This window comes from Phaethon aethereus (genome assembly GCF_964289735.1).
Source record: "Phaethon aethereus genome assembly, chromosome: 3".
NCBI lineage: Eukaryota > Metazoa > Chordata > Aves > Phaethontiformes > Phaethontidae > Phaethon > Phaethon aethereus.
In genome coordinates, this window is record NC_138576.1 from 25498233 (window position 1) to 25521068 (window position 22836).

General features: G+C 38.1%; 1 protein-coding gene across 1 annotated transcript in view; it reads right to left on the reverse strand.

Annotated features, from left to right (window-relative positions):
- The window catches only part of CSMD1 (CUB and Sushi multiple domains 1), a gene marked incomplete at both ends in the record, with an annotated part of 1255958 nt that overhangs the window by 643782 nt on the left and 589340 nt on the right, over window positions 1–22836 (reverse strand). Inside the window, 2 exons of the mRNA XM_081998094.1 lie at window positions 1492–1699; window positions 15191–15385. Coding sequence (XP_081854220.1) covers window positions 1492–1699; window positions 15191–15385 — 403 coding nt within the window. The remainder of the gene's footprint in view (window positions 1–1491; window positions 1700–15190; window positions 15386–22836) is intronic.

Here is a 22836-nt window from a genome sequence, read left to right on the forward strand (position 1 = left end):
TTATGATATCTCTGATTTCCAATGCATATCTGATCAATACCATATGAGTTCAATGCAGAGTATGTTTCCATTGCTTTCTGCTCATATTTTTCTACATCACCTTTTGTCAGAAATCTTGTGGGGAACAGGTATGTGACTGTCTGTAAATGTAAGGTTATTCATATATTTGCATGTTCAAGTTCAGAAACAGATTAATTCCTTGCAACAAAGTTGAAAATATGTTGTTAGGTGTCTACTAGAGCCTCATACACAAATATAAATTGACAGATTTTTATGTTCTGCAGTAGGACTCCTTTAGGTCTTCCCCTTCAAGATTTCAGCTTCTGGTCCTTAGAACACCTAGTAAGGAAACATTGTCATTGATGACTGTTGTGCATGTCTGTGCATGAGAGGGAGGCAACAGGGCACTCATACTGCATTTCAGACAGTCAGACATGAGCACTTAGTTTCGTATAAAGCTGCTTCACTGGCTGCCGTTACACAACTTTTGGTCATGTGGAAATGTTAGAAACTAATCTTGTTATATAGATCCAGAAGTATCTTCAAACCAAAGGTTTTACATATTTGCCAAGCATGGTTGATACACATTTTTATTTGATAGGGTTTTTCAACATATCAGATGCTACTTAGAACTTCACAATTACTAATATATTGCACTGCCTAGCCTGTCATGACATTAAAATAATAGTGAAGTTGCTTCAGATCTCCAGAAAGGCTTTCTGAAGATAATAACCATCAGTCGTCTGTGAGCAGCAGATTTGTAATTTTTTCTTGGTTATATTTTATAGCAATGGTGCATATGTCAAGCACAAGACATTCTCAGAGATAAAAAAAATTAAAACCCTGCATATGTAGCATATGGAGAAATCACAGTACAAACTGTTCTGCAATTTAGTCCATTTCTAGAGACATATCTTTTAGTACAGAGAATGTAAATCTAGTATTATAGTTATTAAGGCCCAATATTGCTTAAGCAAACAGTTTTAACATCAGCGAACATAAGATAATAATACTTGTGTACATGAGTACATGTAGTAAGACTGAATTATAGCCTGCTTAGAATAAGATGGCGTCTACTTGCTCTCTATATATTCCTGTTTTACTGAGAGGCTGATTTTTTCTCACTGCTTTTCATTGTTGGAGTACAATGTCATGATAAGCCATTTGAGATTCAACATCAGAAAGTGTTCTCATACCAAGTTCAAATACGTAACACCAATAAATGCTCACTGCTAAGATATTTTTGCAAACACAGCTCTCAAAGATGGAGGAAAATAAAAGGAAGGGTCAAGATTTGGAAAGAAGCAGAAGCAAACTACAATTTTTTTTTCAATTCTGGAGGGTGAAAGCAACCAAAGGAAAATGCATAACAAAATGGTCATTACTAACAGGTAGAAAATATCTTAAATGTCTTAAATATCCTTTAATATCTTTTCAAAATACCAAAAAAGAAAAACATAAACTGAGATCTTTACAAGATCTCTGACTTACCATATTGATGGTGCTTCCGTTCCACTGATCTCTAAGAAGTCATATCCTTCCTCTAACTGGAAGTCAGTGAAGACCAAAGCAATGGTATCTCCTGGCTCAGCCAATATGGTCCAGGTGCAATCAGCATTATTTTCATACTCGGAAGGGAAGTGGGGACTTGAAATAGTTCCGCTTGTCCCCCGTAGTGTCCCTCCACAAGCTCCTTCAGCTGATGAACAGAATATCAATTAATAGTGGAGCACTTCAAATAAATGAAGCATCATCCTTGCTTCTGACATAGCAAACCCTTCTCTTCCCTTCTGTGCATAGAGTACCCACAAATATATGCACACAGAGAAACAAAATACTATCCCGGTGAACATTTTCTGGCCTTTAAGCTGCAAAGAATTTTGGTTTGGGTTTTTTGACTTTTTTTCTTGTTGGTGACACTTTAGTGCCAGGCCAAACAAGGATAAGCTTAGCAGAGACACTTAGTATGGAGCTGATTTGATGAACCTGTACTTTGGTTCTGTGAAAGTGTCCACAGAAGAAACCTAAGAAAGAACTGGGCAGAGAATCATAGAAATACAGTTAGTTTCTCTGTGATATAAATTTAAAAATATTGAGCATATCTTTTCTAAAGATTGCTCTCATTTCTTATAACTGTAAAAACTGCAGAAAAAAATAATTTTTATAGATGTAAATGCTGTCCTAAACTAGGAAGCATTTATAACATCATATTAACCATTCTACAGTTTTTTGTTATGAATCAGGATGTTTACAGATGGCAAATAAATTCAGAAGGATTTGTTGCCAGATGGACTTTTCAAGGTTCACGGATAACCAGTCAACAACATATATATTTTAATTTTTATTAATCAAATTTCAAAAAATACAAAGCATAGGAATTTCCTGCTAAGCCTGGAGTTTTGTTTAAAGAATACAAGTCGTCCTTAATCCTGTTGCCAAAGGATTTAGCGGATTTCTTGTATTCTTTCTTGCCCTATAAGATTTCATTGAAAGCTTTAAAGATAGTCTGATTATTAGTAGCATTGGGTACTAAAACTTACAATTAAAAAACCAAAACAAAACATGTCATCCATACAATTCATTGGCATAAAAAAAAAAATTCTTCAAGTGCTTTTGGTGTGTTTTAATGTGGCTATGAAAGCTACAGCAATAGTAATTAAAATATTTCTGCGTGAACGATCAGAAGAGAAGCATTTCATTTTTATCTGTTTTATGATCTTTACTTACTGCTTTTATCATTAGGTATTTATTTGCATACTATAAGTGCATGTGGAGATTTAAAAACAAATAGCTTGGCAAGGTGCTTGACACAAAGAACTTACATTCTAATTAGGGTAATAACTGAATAACTAATTAAGACAAGAAAAAGGGGTAGGAGTAGAACTACTCTTCTCAATCGCAGTTCAAAGCCTGTCAGTGAAAATGATTTTTAAAGGAAAATTTGAAGGAAAAAGAATTTTTGTGCATCAAAGGAAGCGAATACTGCAGCTGGACATTAAAAAAGGAGACTATTAAGAGGACAAATAGATAAAAAGGGACTGAAATAAAAGGAAAAATTGTGAGAAAGACAGAAACAGAATAATTTCTTTAACATGTAAGTATTGTATGGACTATTAATTTGACTAAAAAGAGGAGAGAAAGCTGCTGAAGAGATACAGTTAGTTATCTTTAGAAACAGTTATCTTTTCTATATGCAAAGTAAATTTTGACTTAAAGAACTATAACATAACATTGGCTGCCAAAGCCTTATTGAATTTCTTGATTTCTTGGCACATAGATTTTGTGGAGGAGGGCAGATCTTTTTAATGAATTTCATATCTTACTTTCTGGACCCTGATATTTATGTGTTCTTCTTTTTTAAATGAAGGAGATTTAGGGGTGGAATAGATCTACACACCTAAAAAAATTTCTTTTTGTTGGTGAAATCAGGCCATTTCAGTGATTCCTCCCTCAATTCCTGGCTTTTTATACGGTGCTTATTGAAAATGCCATTGTGCCTCTGAGGGATGAAAGGGGAAAGGAGGTGAAAATTAAAGAATTCATGGATAAAGCCGAGCATCAGAGTCAAAATTCCTGGTACATAATACATGCAAAGATTGCAATAATTTAAAAACTATTGTAAATCTCTAATAAATCAGAAAGGAGAATCAATGTTTGTTATCCAATAATATTTAGGATGACCCTTTTTTCCTTTTTTTTTAAAACTGTATAGCATTCAAACACTTCAGATCATCATCTAAGCCAGTAAAGAAAAACGAAGTAACTTGATACATCAGGTGCCAACACTTCAGTACAGAAACTAACACTGAGTTACTGATTTCCACTATGGTCATCGTCAGTATCAGAGTTTGAATAAGCCATCAAAATCCAAAACCTGATGATTTCCATCTCCTCTTTTTTTTACAGGCTTTCTACTAATTCATATTTTGTCAGAACCGGGGGCAGGGGTGGGGGGTGTTGGTTTGGTTTTTTTTTTTAGGAATCCAAATGTGAGAGTATGAGTTCCAGTTAATAATGCATACATGTTATACCTGTATTCCTGATAACCAGCAAGCAGGCTTTTCCCATCCAGGGTAACCAGCAACTTGTGCAAAATCCTAAGTCAGCCATAACTCTTTGGTAGTAGCTGTGTGCTAGTTTGACCATTAGCCAAGTAAGACCACAGAGACTAACTCGGACCAGAGAGTCAGTATTCTCTCTCTCTGACAGATGTGGATGTGTTAGGTAAAGACCATGGCAAAAGCAGCTGCACAGAATGATCTTTCCTTTCCTCTGACACATTTCCCATGTTCCAGGACCTCAGGCTAAGACAGCCAGACTGTTGAATGCTAAAATTGCCTAAGAGTGAGCACAGGAAGGCAGGATGTGGCCACACTGTCCAGAGGGTAGGAGATATAAACTGTCCAAACATACGCTGTATTTAACCATCTGGCCCCAGAGCTAGTTGGCCTCTTTGGACTAATCTTCTGTCTTGGCCATGGTCTTCTCTATGTTATGCTTTTGAAAGAGTTAGAACAGTGCACAGGAATCTTAATGTATCACTGTGCTTGGAGTAATTTGATAGCAGATAGTGCCTCAGGCTTCATGAATTCAAACTCTAAAGTGATTAACAAATTGCAATTTAAAATGTGCAAGTAATTAATTCCAAACACTCATGATTATTTTCAAGTTGTAAGCAACTGCACAAAGTGCTGTTTGTATCAGCATAAATGACTACTTGAAGTACAAAGTTACAAACATTTGGATCTCTCAGTAGTCAGGAATTAAGTGCTCTGCATATTAGAGAATATGCATCTTGTATAAAGTACACATGCAAGCATATATGGCCGGCACCACTTGACAAAAAACATATATACTCTATAGATGTGTAGCTTAGATAAAACAGATAAACATATCCATCAAGTTAATGCCTGTAAAATCAAAAGAATCACTGAGGAAACATGGCAGTCAATGAAAATTCTTACATTTTTCTTCAAACTAGAAAAAATAATTTCACCAAAAAAACAATCTGACAATTTTGGTAAGCTGTGTTTCGCATAAATGAGATCTTGCTACAAGTGAGATGCAAGCCCTGCTATGCAGATATCCAAGGATGGGGTAAGAACAGAAACATTATCTTAGAAAAGTTCTTTATTTGAATTGGTTCAGATACCATTTGAACATTCGGTCATTTTTATTGGACTAGCTGGTTGACGGAGGTGACTGTCCCGCTCTACACTGCACTGGTGTGGCCCCACCTTGAGTACCGTGTGCAGTTTTGGGTGCCTCAATATAAGAAGGACATCAAACTATTAGAGTGTGTCCAGAGGAGGGCAACCAAGATGGTGAAAGGTCTCAAGGGCAAGACTTAGGAGGAGAGGCTGAGGTCATTTGCCTTGTTCATCTTGGAGAAGAGAAGGCTGACGAGTGACCTCATTGCAGTCTACAGCTTCCTCAAGGGAGACAGTGGAAGGAGAGGTACTGATCTCCTCTCCCTGCTGACCAGCGACAGGACATGAGGAAATGGAATGAAACTGCATCAGGGGAAGTTCAGATTGGACATTAGGAAAAGGTTCTTCACTGAGAGGCTGGACAGTCACTGGAACAGCTCCCCAGGGTAGTGGTCACAGTGCCAAGCCTGTCAGAGTTCAAGGAGTGTCTGGATGATGCTCTTAGCCATATAGTTTCATTTTAGGTAGTCCTGTGAGGAGCAGGGAGTTGGACTTGATGATCCTTAGCCTTCCAACTTGAGATGTTCTATGATTCTATCATTTCTTTAAATCTTTATTAAAATGCATTTTTCTGTAGTTCATTTGTGAAAAAGTAGATAACTGTACTTCATTTAATCAATACAATTCTGCAATACAGAAAACACATCTATGAAACAATCATGAATGATTACTTTCACAGATATATGCTTTGGATATTTTCGAAATGGTTAATATGAGGGTTTAGTTAAACAACTTCTTTTTGAAATATGACTTTAAAATTACCATTTTAAAATGTCTTACTGACAAAAACCTAAAAACAAGCCATAGTATATCAATGCCAAGTTTAAAAATAAATTTTCATATGTCAATGCCAACTGTCAAGCTGCTAAACTGCCAGATTCATAAAGACCAAAAACATCGCTAAGTGTTACAATGTTGTGTCATTACACATTCAGCAGACACTCATTGATCTAATCTACTTCCAACTGGCAGCCAGCTCTTTAACCATCAAAATATTCACCTTGCTAATCTTTAATATTTTTTTTATAAACATTATTTTGAATAGATAAAAGCCAACACCTGTGCTTCTTTTCTTTTAAAAAATAGAAACTTATTAGGAGTTGGTTTTTTTCTATCATCGTTTTAATCCAGATGTACTGCATCCCAGATTAGTGCTCTAATCAGTTTTCCCTTTCTTATTTTCTGCTCTTGCTGTTGATCAACTTCACATAAATTAAATACTTATTAGACCATGCATCTAAGATGAATTTTCTTTCTCTCTCCAGGGTTTTCAAAGGACACTTCAAAATAATTTGCATTACTCTCTAAGTAGAATGGGATTAATTTTGTTAAAATTTCAGAAATTATTGTGGTTTAGGAAAATAGTGTTTATTTTATGTATATTAAAAAGTCAGATTTCTCACTTCAAGTTAATAATGTGTACAAAATAGAAATGCAGAAATTGCTGCAATTTGTTTGGGCACCTGTGGACACCCATTGCAGCTGTAGCACTACTTTGAACATTTTTAGCTTTGAGGTTTTAGTGAGCTCAATCTAAGCAGACCCCAGTGTCTAGTGGGGTTGTCCTGTAGTTATTGGCCCTGACAATACTGGACTCAGTGGGGTAGTCTTGTACTTCCTGGGGATTGAGATTGGTCCATTTTTTCTTTGTAAACTTTAACCTCAATTTAGTAGCCTTTTATTTTTTCTATCATATCAGTTTGTTCTATTACAAAAACCTATTCCCCCTCCATCCACTCTAGACAGGAAATCTGATCTATTAGTCAACAAAAACTTACAAATAAGAATAAGACAGAAATAGTGATGGACAAACTATTTGCTAACTTGTCAGAAAAGTTCTGCTATTAACCTAGTATGTGCTTGAGCAAACTTAAAATCAAAACCTCAGCTCTGCCACCTCTTTCATGCAAAACCATGGTTTTAAGAGAGGATAGCTATATTAAGAAATTCAAAAATTAATTAACAGTCTATAATCTCATTCTCTCTCTCACAGAAATAAAAGATCAGTCTTGTGGATGTCTTGTAAAGACTCTCTTCTTTTTCAGTGAAGTATCATAAGCTGTTTTCCAGTGATATGATAAACCTTCACTTGAGAATATATTATTATTTTAATGCTGAAAATGATCACTTAAAATAACAGTCTACAACAAATTAATAGTAAAGCCCTAACTTTGAAGCAGGAGAGAAAAATCTGAATTCTTTGCGGGCAAATTGACTGTTCCAGATTTCACATATAATTTTTTAATAATTAGGAAAGTTAATCCAGTTATTCCCAGAAGCCTACATGCAGTTATGAAATTCTTCATCTTTTTATGACTGCCCTTGAGGTTTGTTTCTCATTTTTAGTAAAACACTGTATGTTCCTCTGATGTTAACTCTGCTTATGTTTCTAATGGTCAGAGTGAAGTCCTCTTTTTTATTCTTTGACTTTACTATATCATCCTGGGTACCTTCGCTATGTTTTTTGTGTCAATTTATCATGTAATGGAACACAATAAGCAGAATTATTGGGAAATATTCTTTTTCTTTCCCCTTTTTTCTACTTTTTTAATAAATACAGATAAATTGTTGGAATCAGGACATCCTTTTCTCCTCCTTAAACTTATAAAATCATATTTGTCTGAACGTCAGAGGTTGAGAAGAAATTACATTGGAGAATTACTTGCTACCTCAGAAAGTATGGATAACACCAAAAACGTCAATTTATCTTTGGTAGATGTTTTAAAAATATCAGATTTGTATTTCTTCATATAGTTTGTCTTACTCTATAGTGAATCACAAACTTTTCTTCCTTTCTGCCTTTATCTATTCTAAGAATGCCTTCTTATACAATCATAGAATAGTTTGGGTTGGAAGGGACCTTTAAAGGTCATCTAGTGCAACTCCCCTGCAGTGAGTAGGGACATCTGCAACTAGATCAGGTTGCCCCGAGCCCCATCCAACCTGACTTTATTTCTTTCCACGTATGGAAACATCTACCACCTCTCTGGGCAACCCGTGCCAGTGTTTCACCACCCTCAGTGGGAAAAATCTCTTCTTTATATCTAGTCAAAATCTGCCCTCTTTTAGTTTAAAACCATTACCCCTTGTCCAATTGCCACAGGCCCTGCTAAAAAGTCTGTCCCCATCTTTCTTATAAGCCCCCTTTCTTAAAAGTACTGGAAAGCTGCAATAAGGTCTCCCCAGAGCCTTCCCTTCTCCAGGCTGAAAAACCCCAACTCTCTCAGCCTTTCTTCACAGGAGAGGTGTTCTTGATAATATATTCCTCACTAAAGTATTTCTTCAATAATATTTCTTAAATTTGGAACCTGATTAATTATTACTTGATTATTAATTAATTATTATTTGCTCCTTTTGGACATTTCTGATATATGATCTCTTTTACTGGTTTGTCTTATTTATTTATTCTTTATTTTCCCACCAATAACTGTGTGTCTTTTTAATGATAACATATTACGTCTTCTTCCCCTCACAACTATTTTCATTGTGAGAAAAAGATTACCATTGTAATATCACTAATCCAATTTGTATTCCTGATGTTAGCTTCATAAAAATCTAGAGTCATACAACTACAATCAACTAGGGATTCTGAAAATTACTGAGAATTGAGAACCTAATTATACAAAGTTCATTTAGAAGTAGTCACATATCATAAATCAGCTATTAGTGGAGTTACTGCAAAGAATGAAATTAACTTTCAAAATCTTTCAGACTTGTACTGCATAATACTTCAACCTCAAGATAAAGAAGGTAAATGTTTTTGGTGACACTATTATGGTATCCAAGATTGAGACAACAAAGACCTTTCAATTCCTGGGACCAAAACCAGAACAGAATTTACAGCATCACAGAATCACTAAGGTTGGAAAGGACCTTCAAGATCACCAAGTCCAACTATTAATCCAGTGTCACTGTGTCCCCTAAACCATGTCCTGAAGGGCCACATCCACACGTTTTTTGAACACTTCCGAAGATGGTGACTCCACCATCTCCCTGGGCAGCCTGTTCCAATGTTTGACCACCCTCTGGTGAAGCAATTTTTCCTAATATCTAATCTAAACCTCCCCTGGCGCAACTTGAGACCATCTCCTCTCATCCTATCACTAGTTAGTTGGGAGAAGACACCAACACCACCTCACCACAACCCCCTTTCAGGTAGTTGTAGAGAGCGATAAGGTCGCCCCTCAGCCTCCTCTTCTCCAGACTAAACAACCCCAGTTCCCTCAGCCGCTCCTCAGAAGACTTGTGCTCCAGATCCCTCACCAGCTTCATTTCCCTTCTCTGGACACACTCAAGTACCTCAGCATCCTTCTTGTAGTAGAGAGGCCCAAAACTGAACACAGGATTCAAGGTGCGGCCTCACCAGTGCCGAGTACAGGAGCATGAACCTGCTGCTCCTGCTGACCACATTATTTCTGATACAGGCCAGGACGCTGTTGGCCTTCTTGGCCACCTGGGCACACTGCTGGCTCATGTTCAGCTGGCTGTCAACCAGCATCCCCAGGTCCCTTTCCGCCGGGCTGCTCTCCAGCCACTCCTCTCCAAGCCTGTAGCGTTGCATGGGGTTGTTGTGACCCAAGTGCAGGACCCTGCACTTGGCCTTATTAAACCTCATACAGTTGACCTCGGCCCATCCATCCAGCCTGTCCAGATCCCTCTGCAGAGTCCTTCTACCCTCCATCGGATCAACACTCCCACACAGCTTGGTGTAATCTGCAGACTTACTGAGGGAGCACTCGATCCCCTCATCCAGATCATCGATCAAGATATTAAAAAAAACCGGGCCCAGAACCGAGCCCTGGGGAACACCGCTTGTGACCGGCCACCAATTGGATTTAACACCATTCACCACAACTCTCTGGGCTCAGTCATCCAGCCAGTTCCTCACCCAGCAAAGAGTAAACCTGTCTAAGCCACGAGCCGCCAGTTTCTCCAGGAGAATGCTATGGGAAACGCTGTCAAAGGCTTTACTAAAGTCCAGGTAGACAACGTCCACAGCCTTTCCGTCATCCACTGGACAGGTCACCTGGTCATAGAAGGACATCAGGTTGGTCAAGTAGGACCTGCCTTTCATGAACCCATGCTGGCTGGGCTTGATCCCTTGGTTGTCTGGCACATGCCCTGTGAGCACTCTCAAGACAAACCGCTCCATGATCTTTCCGGGGTACAGAGGTCAGGCTGACAGGCCTGCAGTTCCCGGGATCCTCCTTCCGGCCTTTCTTGTAAATGGGTGTCACATTGGCAAACCTTCAGTCTTCTGGGACCTCCCCTGTTAACCAGGACTATTGATAAATGATGGAGGGTGGCTTGGCAAGCTCCTCTGCCAGCTCTCTCAGTACTCTCGGGAGGATCCCATCAGGCCCCATAGACTTGTGGGTGTCCAGGTGGCTTAACAGGTCCTTAACTGCTTCCTCCTGGATTACGGGCAGGTTATTTTGCTCTCTGTCCCCATCTTCCAACTCAGGGGGCTGAATACCCTGCAGATACCTGGACTGGCTATTAAAGACTGAGGCAAAGAAGGCATTAAGTACCTTATTGATTCTTCCTGTCAATTTTTGTAAGCCACCTATACAATTTTTGCAGAAACTGAGGGTAAACTTCTTAGCTTCTAATAACAGAAAAGTCCATGGCTGCTCTTACTTACAATGTGGAAAAACAGGTTTTAATAATTAGCTCATTTTTTCAGTAACTGCCTTTGAACTTTTCTGGGGCGGGCTGTTTTCTACTTGGGGGAGACTGTTTTCTATCTTTTTCAGTTTGGAAGTTGCCATATTTGCACACACCAAAAAAACATAGTTTATTCAAAGAAAAAAAGAAAAAAAAAAGATAAAGCAAATGTCTTGACAGTCAAATTATCTAAACTTTCTAAAAATGCTATTGACGGCACCTTTGATTTCTGTTCAGAGTTTGTTCTAAGCCATCAATGAATCTGCAGTACAGTTCAGCTCCACCACCCTCCACCTGGGTATACTTTAAAAAGAGAGCCCTGAAACTGAGTAGCAGCCAGAGAAACAAAACGCAGATACAACAGTCAATGCTGTCTACATCTTCCTGGAGGCTTAGTAATTCACTAGGAATTTTTCTAGTGGAAACAGCATTTATACAGTTACACGATGTATAAATTACTGGACACCAGCTTCTTAATGCTTCTGAAAATATTAAGAAACTAAATTGCAGAAAATAGTAATTTACCAGCATCAGCAAAGCTAGGGAAACATACCACAGAGATCAAGGTGGTTATGATTTTTTGGTATAAAAACCATGCAGCTTTATTTAACGCTGCTATATTATCTTGCATGGGTGCCATGAAATTAGTTTATGATTACAAGAAAGAAGAATACCATCTGGAAACAAAACTGTAACAAGAGGTGTTTTCACAGAAAAGACCAAGGTTCTTAGAGAAACAATAGGGGAACATTTCTTGCTTGAAGACATAGTGAATGGAAAGGGTTACTTCATAGCATGTGTTCCAGAGTGGTAAAATGAAATAAAATCAAGAATGTCTAAAATCCCTCATCAAAAATCCACTGAGGCAATGGCTCATCTCACATAAATCATTAACTGTTAGATAACTTTTCTGTTACGGTTCTCATTTCTTGACAGAAGAATTCTTTGGATTTCATATAAGTTCTACATAGGGTTTAGGACCCTGCCTGAGTTTTTATTAATAGGTTAGATTTACAGAGTTACAAATGATGAACAAAATTCCAGCCCTGTTGGAGATATTTGTTTGCAGTGAACATCACTAAAACAGGCAGCATCTGCAGAAACAGAACAAGTATTTAGTAGACACTGATGACGCCATGAACTTATGACGTATATTTTTCTGAAACCTGTTTACTACCTCCTATTAGAAGGAAAAAAAAAGATCAGATCTAAGATCAGACAACTGAAAGGTTAGAAAATTTTTGTTTCCTTCCTGTTTTTGAAGCACTAGTGAAAGAAATCTTAGTTGTGTACTGATTGAAATCAAATACAAATAACAGACATGATAAAAATCTCTGTTGGTTTTTTGATTATTAACTCTTGTATTTGTTTTGGAGCACATAGTTTATAAAATATTTCTTTGCTGTGAGGAATTAATTTATAAGATCTGTCAGTCACAAGGAAGCTTTACGAATTATTACAGAAGATAACTACCCTTTGTTGCTCATCCACATGTGTACCAATAGTACTGCCAAGGGAGAATTTGAGCAGTACAGGGTGTCCACAGAACTTGGGATTACAGTGAAAATCACAGGAGACCAGAGAGGTTTTCCTTAATGCAACAGGAAAAGCTCAGGCAGGAGGATCAGATTCCTGAAGAACTTGACTAAGCAGCAAGTGCCGGGCAACAGGGCTTCAACATCTTTGACCACAGGATCTTCTTCAAGGAATGAGGGCAGCAGGGGATACATGGGATCTGCCTGGCTGAACAGGGCAACAGGTTTGCTAAGCTAGTGAGGAGAGCTCTAAGTTGAGTTTGTCAGGGATGCAAGCCATGACCTACAGGTAAGTGAGAGAATGAGACCAGGGAAGAACACATCAGAGAGGGCAAGGAATGTTTCTCTCCCTCTCCGTCAGAAAGCAACATGACTGGAAGCCCAGTTGAAGTGTCTGTACACAAAATGTGCTGCATGGGAAGCAAACTGGGCAAACTGGAAGTGCATGTACAGTCACAGAACTGTGGTGTCACAGAGATTACAGAGACCTGGTGGAGCAGCTCACCTGACTGGAGGGCTGCAATGGATAGACACAGGCTCTTAGGAAAAGCAGAAAGAAAAAGAGAGGCTGCACTGTACACAAAATAGGATCTTGAATGAACAGAGGTCTGCACAACAGGTATCAAGCTCAGTGAGATAGAATGAGAAAGTGAAGCTAAGAGGGAGGTCATTATGGTGTATATCTGCTACAGACCACCTGATCAAGAAGTGGTCAAAACCTTGAAATAACTAGAAGTTTCCCAATCACAGGCTCTGGTTCTCATGGGACACTTTAACCATCCGAACATCTGTGTGGATGGCAGCTTAGCAAGCAATCCAGTAGATTTCTGAGTTCACTGGGAAGAACTTTTTTTTTTTTAATGCAGGCACTGGACAGGCCAACTACATGTAGGAACAAAGAACCATTCAAATAACTGTTGTAACCACAGCAGCTGTGGCTACAAAAACCATGACCTAAAGATGCTGAGGGAAGTGAGGAGGCAAGTAGCAGAATAAACTCCTTGGACTTCAGCAGAGCAGATTTCAACTTATTTGTGAAGTGGCAGACAGGATCTCATGGGCTGATGTCTTGAAGGGCTAAGGGGCCCAGGAGAGCTTGTTTGACATCAAGGAAAGCTTCCTCAAAGTTCAAGAATTATGTAACTATTTATGTACATAAATGAGTACGGAGGCATAGCAGGAGGCTGCTGGGGCTGAACAGGAAATTCCTGACTGAGATGTTTTATCAGAAATGCAAAAAAAGCCCCAAAATCAGTGTACAAAATGTGAAAGCAGGGACAAGTTACTTGAAAAGAATATAGAAGTGCTGCTCAGGAATGCAGGGATCGAAGGAGGAAGGTCAAAGCTCAGATCGAATGAAACTGGTGAGGAATGTGGAGAGCAGTCATTCTAGAAACCATTCTGTAGGTATATCAACAACAAAAGGAAAATGAAGGACATGGTGGCCTGCTGCTCAGTAGGGTACGTGGCGTTGCGATGAAGACATGGAAAAGGCTGAGGCACTCAGTGTCCCCTTTGCTTCTCTCTTCATTAGCAAAGGCTGCCCTCAGGCCTCCTAATTCTCAATAAATTGGAGATGTTTTGTGAAGAAAAGTAGTAGCCACAGCACAGGATAAACAATATGAGGAACTATAAAAGTAAAAAGGATATGTGCAAGTTCACGGTACTTAACGGTATGCACCTGAGGGTTCTTGGTGTGACACAGTGTGAGGCTACTCTGTATTATCTTTGAAAGGTTATGGAAATCAAGGATGATTCCCAATGACTGGAAAAAAGATAATTTTTCATTTCTCATTTTCAAAAAAGGCAAGGATCTTAGCAACTGTATATCTGTCAAGTTCACCTCAGACCTTGGGAAAATTATGGTCAAAGTGTTTATGAAAATCATTCCCAAGGACACAAAGGACAAAAAGGTGAACAGTAACAGCCAGCTTTTGCCAATGCAAATAATCCTTGGCTACCTGACTGCTTGAGTTGGTGAAAGGATTTAGCTTGACGTTAACAAAGCTTTCACAACACAATTCTCCACTATATCCTTGTAGTCAAATTGAGGGCATATGGATGGGTGGACTATTATGTGAGTGTAAATCTGTCTGGACCATCAAGATCAGACAGCAAAGGCCAATTATTTAAAGGAGGCTATGAGAAAATTTAACTGCACTATTTTGTTTAGTAAAAGTGGAGCCAGAATCTTTTCATACGTCTACAACAGGAGAAGAGGAAATGGACATAATCTGTAAAAAGATAATTCTAACTGGACATGAGAATGAGGTCAGCTAGGCACTAGAAAATATTTCCAGAGAGGCTTTAGAATCTCCATCCATGAAGATACTAAAATTACAACTGGGCAAAGCCCTGAGCAACCTGACATAACTTTGAAGTTATCCATACTTAGAGCAGGAGTTGGACTCAAAAGGATTGGGCCAAAAGAGGTCCTCTTTAAAGATTATATGGTTCAAGATTTCAAGCTTCTCCTTCCTGGCAGAAAGGTTCCAAAAGTGGAAACTTGCAAAAAACATTTGTCAAGCCCTGCCATCGAATTGCTATAGCTATCCCTCATGTAAATGAAAAGGAAAAAGTATCAGTAGATAACATCTAACTCTGAATGTAAACTCTGGAGACCCATTGCTTCTGAACTGTGATTAAAGGTCTTTTTTAGACAGTACATTAATACATTTACATTTAGAAAGAAAAAAAAAGCCTCAAAATAAATTTATTTAATCTGCTGTTTGAATATTGCCTTAATATTTTAAAGAAATTTCATGTCGCCATTTTTACCTCTGCAAAAAGGAACTGGAAAATCCCATGATGCACCGTTTCCAGGACTTACAATACATGTCAACATGGCATGGCCTTCTAGGATATAACCAGAGACACAGCTGTATCGGATTTTATCTCCAATGTTGAATCTTGTTCCATGAAGTACTCCTTTAGGTATTTCTCCTGGGTTGCCACAAGTATGACTAGGTAATACTGTCAAAAAAAAAAGAAGGAAAAATGTTACAGTTAAAATCTGAAGAACAAAGTAGTAAATACTTGTCAAACAATTGTAATTAAATAATCGGTTTTATTATTATTTTTAAAACAGTATTCCTCATAGAAATAAGGCAAAATTAGTCTATGGAATGTACTTCACAAAAGAGTTCAGTTTATAGCAGACATCATCACTTTCAAAGCTAATTTCAAACTCAGTTCTTGGTTTAACTGTCCTTCAGTGAAGTTTTTTACAGATCTATTTTCAAACAAAATATGCTATAATTCTTGCTGTTTCTCCCAAAACTGAATGAAGCAAAAGAACATTTTATTTAATCTTTTTTTGTAAATATTGCAAAACTATTCATACAACACCATTATGGATCCAGGAAGTAGAAGGTACTTTATGTACAGTTTTCATTTTAGTTGATAGAATAGCAATTTAAAAGAACCCAATAATTAACAGGTGTCTGACAGTAAATTAAAGTCTAAAGTATATTAAAAAAAATGTTTTTTTGTTTATTTTTAAAATATTCCAGGTTCTAGAAAATAAATTAAGTCAATCTTTGATATCAGAAATGGAAAACATGAAGGAAAGAATGACTAAGCAGTGACATTGGGCTGATATGAATGGACACACTTATTTTCATTTTTTATTGCAGAAAGTTACTACCATTTGTAAGCATTAGTTATTTGGAAGAGATTGTCTTAACTAGTAATCAGGTTAAAGATGATACTCCTCCACCTAGGAAAAACAGAATCCTGTGTTGGGGAGAAGGAAAATGGAATTGTTTTTGTTCTTGAACTCATTTGAAAGTTATAAATGGCATGTCAGTCCTTTCATTGAAGTAGTACAATTTAAAATTGTTTAATTTTCTTTAGAGTAGAACAAATAAATGCAGGAAGCCGAAATATGTCGTAACAGAGCACAAAAGATAAATGTGTTCAACAAAGAAATGGTGGTCTGAAAAGTTTGCATGTAATTCAGGTATTGTTTCAGAAACCACGTTTCATGGAAAAATTGTTTCACCCCATACTTCTCTCTTTCCTTACTCTACCCATCAGCAGAATAAACATAACCATACTAACATCACTAACCTGCATGTTGAGAGGATTAATTACTCAATACATGCACATCCTCAGAGTGTTGTAAAGCATTGTATCAATATATCAATGCTAATTAGGCCTCATTATGCCATGTAAGTTCAATTATTGAATGCATACCCTTAATTCATTATTCAAACAGTTATTGACACTGGCATTTCAATGTTCATAATTACACTTAAGTCACAATCCAAATTATATAGGAAAATTTCAAAAAGGCCAAAACAACATAAAGCTGAAAAAATTAAGATAGAACACTTTCACTTACAACATCCTTTTGAGAGGAAAATCCCAAAATCTTCTCTAAATATTGACAAGGTAACAAAAGCCACATGACACTCTAATGAATGGTGAGTTAGATTAATGTTCTACCAATGTTGCAGATCAGAGGTCTAAGATTTCTGTGCATTACAGGAACTACTTAAGGTTGCTGAGTGAGTAGCTATCAATGCTAGAACCAAACAATATGATACCCGATGACTTTTGTGCTGTTTCAGCAGCCCTAACAGAATAAGATATTTATTTGAACGTGCTCATTTATGTTAGAAAGAGAGCCACTGTTTGATTCACATATATGAGAATGAATACATATAAAATAAAGTGATTTTAAGATGTTGGCATAAGTGGAATAAAATAGACAATAACTTACATTCCAAAAAGTTGTCAAAAAGTTGGCAACAATGATCCATTATATACTACAGCATATATTGCTATATGCTTTTGTATGTTTTGTAGCACAATTAAAAATGCTACCTCCCTCTTGGCAGATTTTCCCCTTTTTGCTGCTTTAGTCATGGTAGGTTAACACAGGTCGTTTTGCAAGACAAATCAAACAAATAAAAATGTTACATGCTTTGACACAGGAGAATACCTGAATTTGAAACATGAATCTCTCTTTCAGTTATTTTCAAATCAAAACATCTTTACAAAACACTGTAATATGAAGTAGCTTCATCATAAGCTCTCGTGTGTGCGGCAATACTTATACAATGCAGAACTCAGCATTTATTTTTATGAGTGGGTGTGCTATCTGGAAAAAAAAAATGCATTATTCAAAGATACCATGGTTTCTGACAAACTGCATTCCCAAAGAACACACATCACAGCAAATCTATGTCTGCCATTAATATGACAACTGGCACTGGCTAACTGTTGAAATTGTATGGCAGCAAATCAGTCTTCTAGCTTTGTAAAGAAGGTCTCCTACAATATGATGTTTTTCTGCCTCTTCTTACCACTACATCTGTCAAGAATCCCAGAAAAATATGGGACTTGACATCTTGAAACTGGCACACATTTTACCATAACCTCCTAAAAACCAGTAAAAGATGAGTGATCTGAGAATGCCAGCCATATTCAATAATACATGTAATAGTTCACAGGATTTCACCACTTGTCAAGATCAAGCATTCAACTACATTATTTATGTGCTTTTGTAAAACTTTGATTGAAGTATATTGAGGTAGCTGCACAATTTCATCTGCACAGACTTCACTGCTTCTAGTCTGGACCTAAGATGAATTATCCTTTGAAGATTCCTAACAGTAACCAAAATAGTTTAAATGTTGGATTATGAGAGTTCTAGCTGACCAAAGCTAACACATGCAAAGAGTATATATGTCCATCAAGCTTGAACTTCATTGCCAAGTTTTCAGTAAAAGACCTATATTTTTCTGCAGTGTTACTGAGGTCTACTATCAATAGGATTGAGAATCTGCAGTCACTTCCTGGAGGAAGCTCATAAAATCACTAGTGTGACAGCATCTTTCATTATCAAGATCCTTGATTAATGAAATAATTTAATGTTCACTCCGTATTGAGAACAATTATAAACTATACTACACAGAAGCACTGAAGATAATGGATTTTTTATATTGACCTATAAAATTAGAGTTTTCTCAGATAGCATGCTTTATCTCATTTTACTTCACTCAAGTCCTTCCCAGGTTTGCAAAAAAACAATCACAGTGTTTGGAAAGGAATCTGGTTAGTCTTAGTATTTTAAAAGGAAAAATATGTGCAATGGGATAGCTAAGCAGATCCATCTCCTAAGATTTCCTCCTCGAGAGTCTATCTTGACCATTATGAAAGACGTAAGTATCTGTGTGGACTGCAGTTCCTAGCACAAATCAATCTGGAGCACTGTGCAGTAAGATTTAATCATAAAATTAAAGCTAAAAGATAGCTCTTCCTCATACATCACCTGTATCTTCCTAGACAGTAGAACTGTTTGAGAAATACGCATGATCAAAATCAATGGTTTTGGCTGAGGTAAAGTGAATTTTCTCCACAGGAGCTAGCGTGGGGCTATGTTTTGGATTTGTGTTGAAAACAGTGTTGATAATAGAGAGATGTTTTCATTACTGTTGAGCAGTGCTTACATAGACTCAAGGCATTTTCTGCTTCTCACACCACCAGTGAGGAGGCTGGGTTGCATGAGAAGCTGGGAGGGGACACAGCTGGGACAGCTGACTCCAACTGACCAATGGGTTATCATGCTCAGCATATAAAGCTGGAGGAAGAAGAAGGAAGGGGTGAGGGGACACTCAGAGTGATGACTCTTGTCTTCCCAAGTAACCATTATGTGTGATGCAGCCCTGCTTCCCTGGAAATGGCTGAACACCTGCCTGCCCATGGGGAGTGGTGAATGGATTCCTTGCTTTCCTTAGTTTGTGTGCACAGCTTTTTGCTTTACCTATTAAACTGTCTTTATCTCAACCCACAGGTTTTCTCACTTTTACCCTTCTGATTCCCTCCTCCATCCTGTCATTGGGGGAATGAGTGAGTGGCTGTGTGGTGCTTAGTTGTCAGCTGGGGTTAAACTATGACAATCCATAATGCATTTTATTAATTAGTTAACATGCAAAAGGTTTTAACTCACTATTTAAACTAGCTATGCACATGTTATATATTTATTTTTTTGGAAAAGTATTCAAAACATCAGCATCTATATGTTAAAACATAACATTAATATTCATTATCACAGTGGCAAAAGGCTACACCACAGCTACAGTTAAGATGAAAATTAACTTCCCAACCTTTGCTGAAAATACTATTCAGAGGCTCAATGTGGCAATGATTTCAAGATGTCATGATCATAAACTAGATTGCAAATATCACCTAAAGGCCTTAATAGCAAAAAGCTCACGCTGCTTCTCTCAGTTGAAGATAACAGTTTCACCCTTCTGTGAATCAGTTGTTCAGCTTTTATAGGCCAGTGACACACATGGTAGCTGGAACCTGACAGCAGCAATTCAGAAAGCAGCTTAATTCAAATTAAGAAAAATAGGAAGTGGAAAAGGGAAAGGAAGGAGTGATATGCATGTTTTTCCTTCACTTATTTCTATAGCTTTACAAGATTTTACAAGGATATGTGTTATTTGTTCTTTTTCATGTTCTTCCTGAAACAACAGGAAAAGTTCAGCCAAATGCAAACTTCCCTACTTTTCGCTGTTCCATAGAGCCTCTATTACAGTCCCCTGTGTGTTTCCCAACATTACCTTCCTGTATTGGTGGCCACAGGCAAAACCACACACAAAGGAAAAAGCATAAGTTAGGAGGAAGTCAGAGAGTCCCTTGATATGGTTGACAGCTTTGGAATTACAACACAGGGAGGAATTTCAAAATCTCTGTGGAAAAACACAGGGTTACAGAAAATTTCAGGGCATATGTCAAGATGTCTAATAGGTGTGATGCACAGCCCATGATAACCTGTCCACATGGCTACAGTAAGTGCTGTACTTTGTGGTTTCATGCATAAATAAAAGATATACATACAACTGTATCCATAGAGTCACAGAAGAAGAAAGTAATTTTTGAGGAGGGTAGTAACTATGCCTGTTATGAAAACAGAAGAAAATACGCTGACAAATAGGAGAGGAAAAAATGCTAGATTTTCTTGCAAGGATGACATTGAAACAAAAATCTCTGCTCCAACTCAGAAAAGTAGCTTCATTTGAAAAGGAACTCAGGGGAAAAAAACGTAATCACTTTTCAATCTACCAAACTGAGAGTGCTGTACTGAACAAATGATGGACTTAGAAAGATACTTATATTGTATATACATGTAGAAGTATTTTCTTTAATAAATCTGTTCAGGAAATTATATAATTCTTTTTTCCTAAGGTATAAGTAATGAAATTTGCTTTGAAAAGCTAATTCTAAAGAATCCTGTAGAACCGTGCTTGTTATTTCTACTAGAAAAAGATTACAAAATCAATATATTTTATTTTTTTTAAAGTTTCTAATGTGTTACATTAAACTCCATTACAGTGCATTTTGACCTTTCTTTTTTAAATAATTCCAAATATTGAATCAATTGAAAAGCATGTAATATTTCACTGTCAATTTATTAAACAACTTTGACCTTTCTATTTCCAGGAGCTATGTACAATGAATAGTTAATTGATCTACCAACACCGGTTTTCACATTAGTATGGAACACTGTAGATGCATGTAGGTCATTTGTTAGAGGATAGTACCATGACAGAAACTGCACAGTCCTACCCTTTGCAAAATTCTTCTTTATTCGCTAAACCAACATGGCCTACAAACTCGCTTTCATGGATGTGATAATTTTTGGAAAGCAAAAGAGGTGAAGAAGCTAGAGCAGGTTGCCCAGATCATGTCTGTTTAGCTTTTGAGTACCTCCAAAGATGGAGATTCCATAGGCTTTCTGGGCAACCTTTTGCAGTGTTTCATCAATCTCACAGAAGAAATAAATAAATATTTTTTAAAAACAATTTTATAAAGCTTTTTCTTATCTTTATATGGAATTTTCTCTATTTTACTTTGTGTCCATTGCCTCTTGTCCTGCCAGTGGCCACCACTGGGAAGAGTCCAGCCGCATCATCCTTACCCCTCCACAGAAGGGAATTTACGCAACTCAGTAAGATTCCCTTCATCTTTTATCTCTTCTCCAGGCTGAACAGTCCCAGATCTCTGTCTCTCCTCAGGTCAGATATGCCAAGACCTTAACCACCTTTGTGGCCCTTTGCTGGACTCGCTGCAGTATTTCCATGTCTCTCTCTTGTACTGGGGAGTCCAGAACTGGACAAACCACTCCAAGTGTGATCTCAGTAGTGCTGAGTACAAGTGAACAATCATCTCCCTCAATCTGCTGGCAGCATTCTGCATAATGTGATGCAACCCAGAACGCTGTTGGTCGTCTTTACCAATAGGGCATATTGCTGACCCACGGTCAACAAGTTGTCCCCAGGTTCTTCTCTGGAGAGTTGCCTTCTAGCTGGTCAGCCCCCATCCATTACAGGTTCCTGGGATTATTCATTCCCAGGTGAAAGACTTTGGATTTCTCTTTGTTGAGCTCTTTGAGATTTCTGTTTGCCTATTTTGCCATCCTGTCAGGATCTTTTAATGGTAGCCCAACCATCTGGTATATCAGTCATTCCTCCAAGTTTTGTATCACCTGGCAACTTGCTGAGCATGCACTCTGTTGTCCAGGTAATTAATGAAGACATCAAACATTTTTTGAAAAATCATGGAGAACAGGAGAGGTGCCTGAGGACTGGAGGAAAGCCAATGTCAGCCCAGTCTTCAAAAAGGGCAAGAAGGAAGACGGGAGAATTATAGACCAGTCAGCCTTACCTCCATCCCTGGGAAGGCAATGGAACAGCTCCTTCTGGAGGCCATCTCTAGGCACATGGATGAAAAGAAATTTCAGGAGTAGTCAGCATGGATTCACGAAGGGGAGATCATGCTTGACCAACCTGAGAGCCTTCTATGATGGAATGACTAGCTGGGTAGATGAAAGGAGAGCAGTGGATGTGGTTTACCTTGACTTCAGTAAGGCTTTTGATACTGTCTCCCATAACACCCTCATAGTGAAGCTCAGGAAGTATGGGTTGGATGAGTGGACTGTGAGATGGATCGACAACTGTCTAAGCAACAGAGCTCAAAGGGTTGTGGTCAGCAGCACAGAGTCCAGCTGGAGGCCTGTAGCTAGTGGTGTTCCCCAGGGATCCATACTGGGTCCAGTTTTGTTCAACGTCTTCAGCAATGACCTAGATGAAGGGTTGGAATGTACCCTCAGCAAGTTTGCTGATGATACAAAACTGGGAGGAGTGGCTGATACACCAGGAGTCTGTGCTGCCATTCAACGGAATCTGGACAGACTGGAGAGTTGGGCTCTGGGGAACTTTATGAAAATTAACAAGGACAAGTGTAGAGTTCTGCACCTGGGGAGGAACAACCACATGCACCAGTACAGGTTAGGGGCTGACCTGCTGGAAAGCAGCTCCATGGAGAAGGACTTTGGAGTCTTAGTAGATAAGAAGTTATCCATGGGACAACAATGTGCCCTGGTAGCCACAAGGGCCAATGGTATCCTG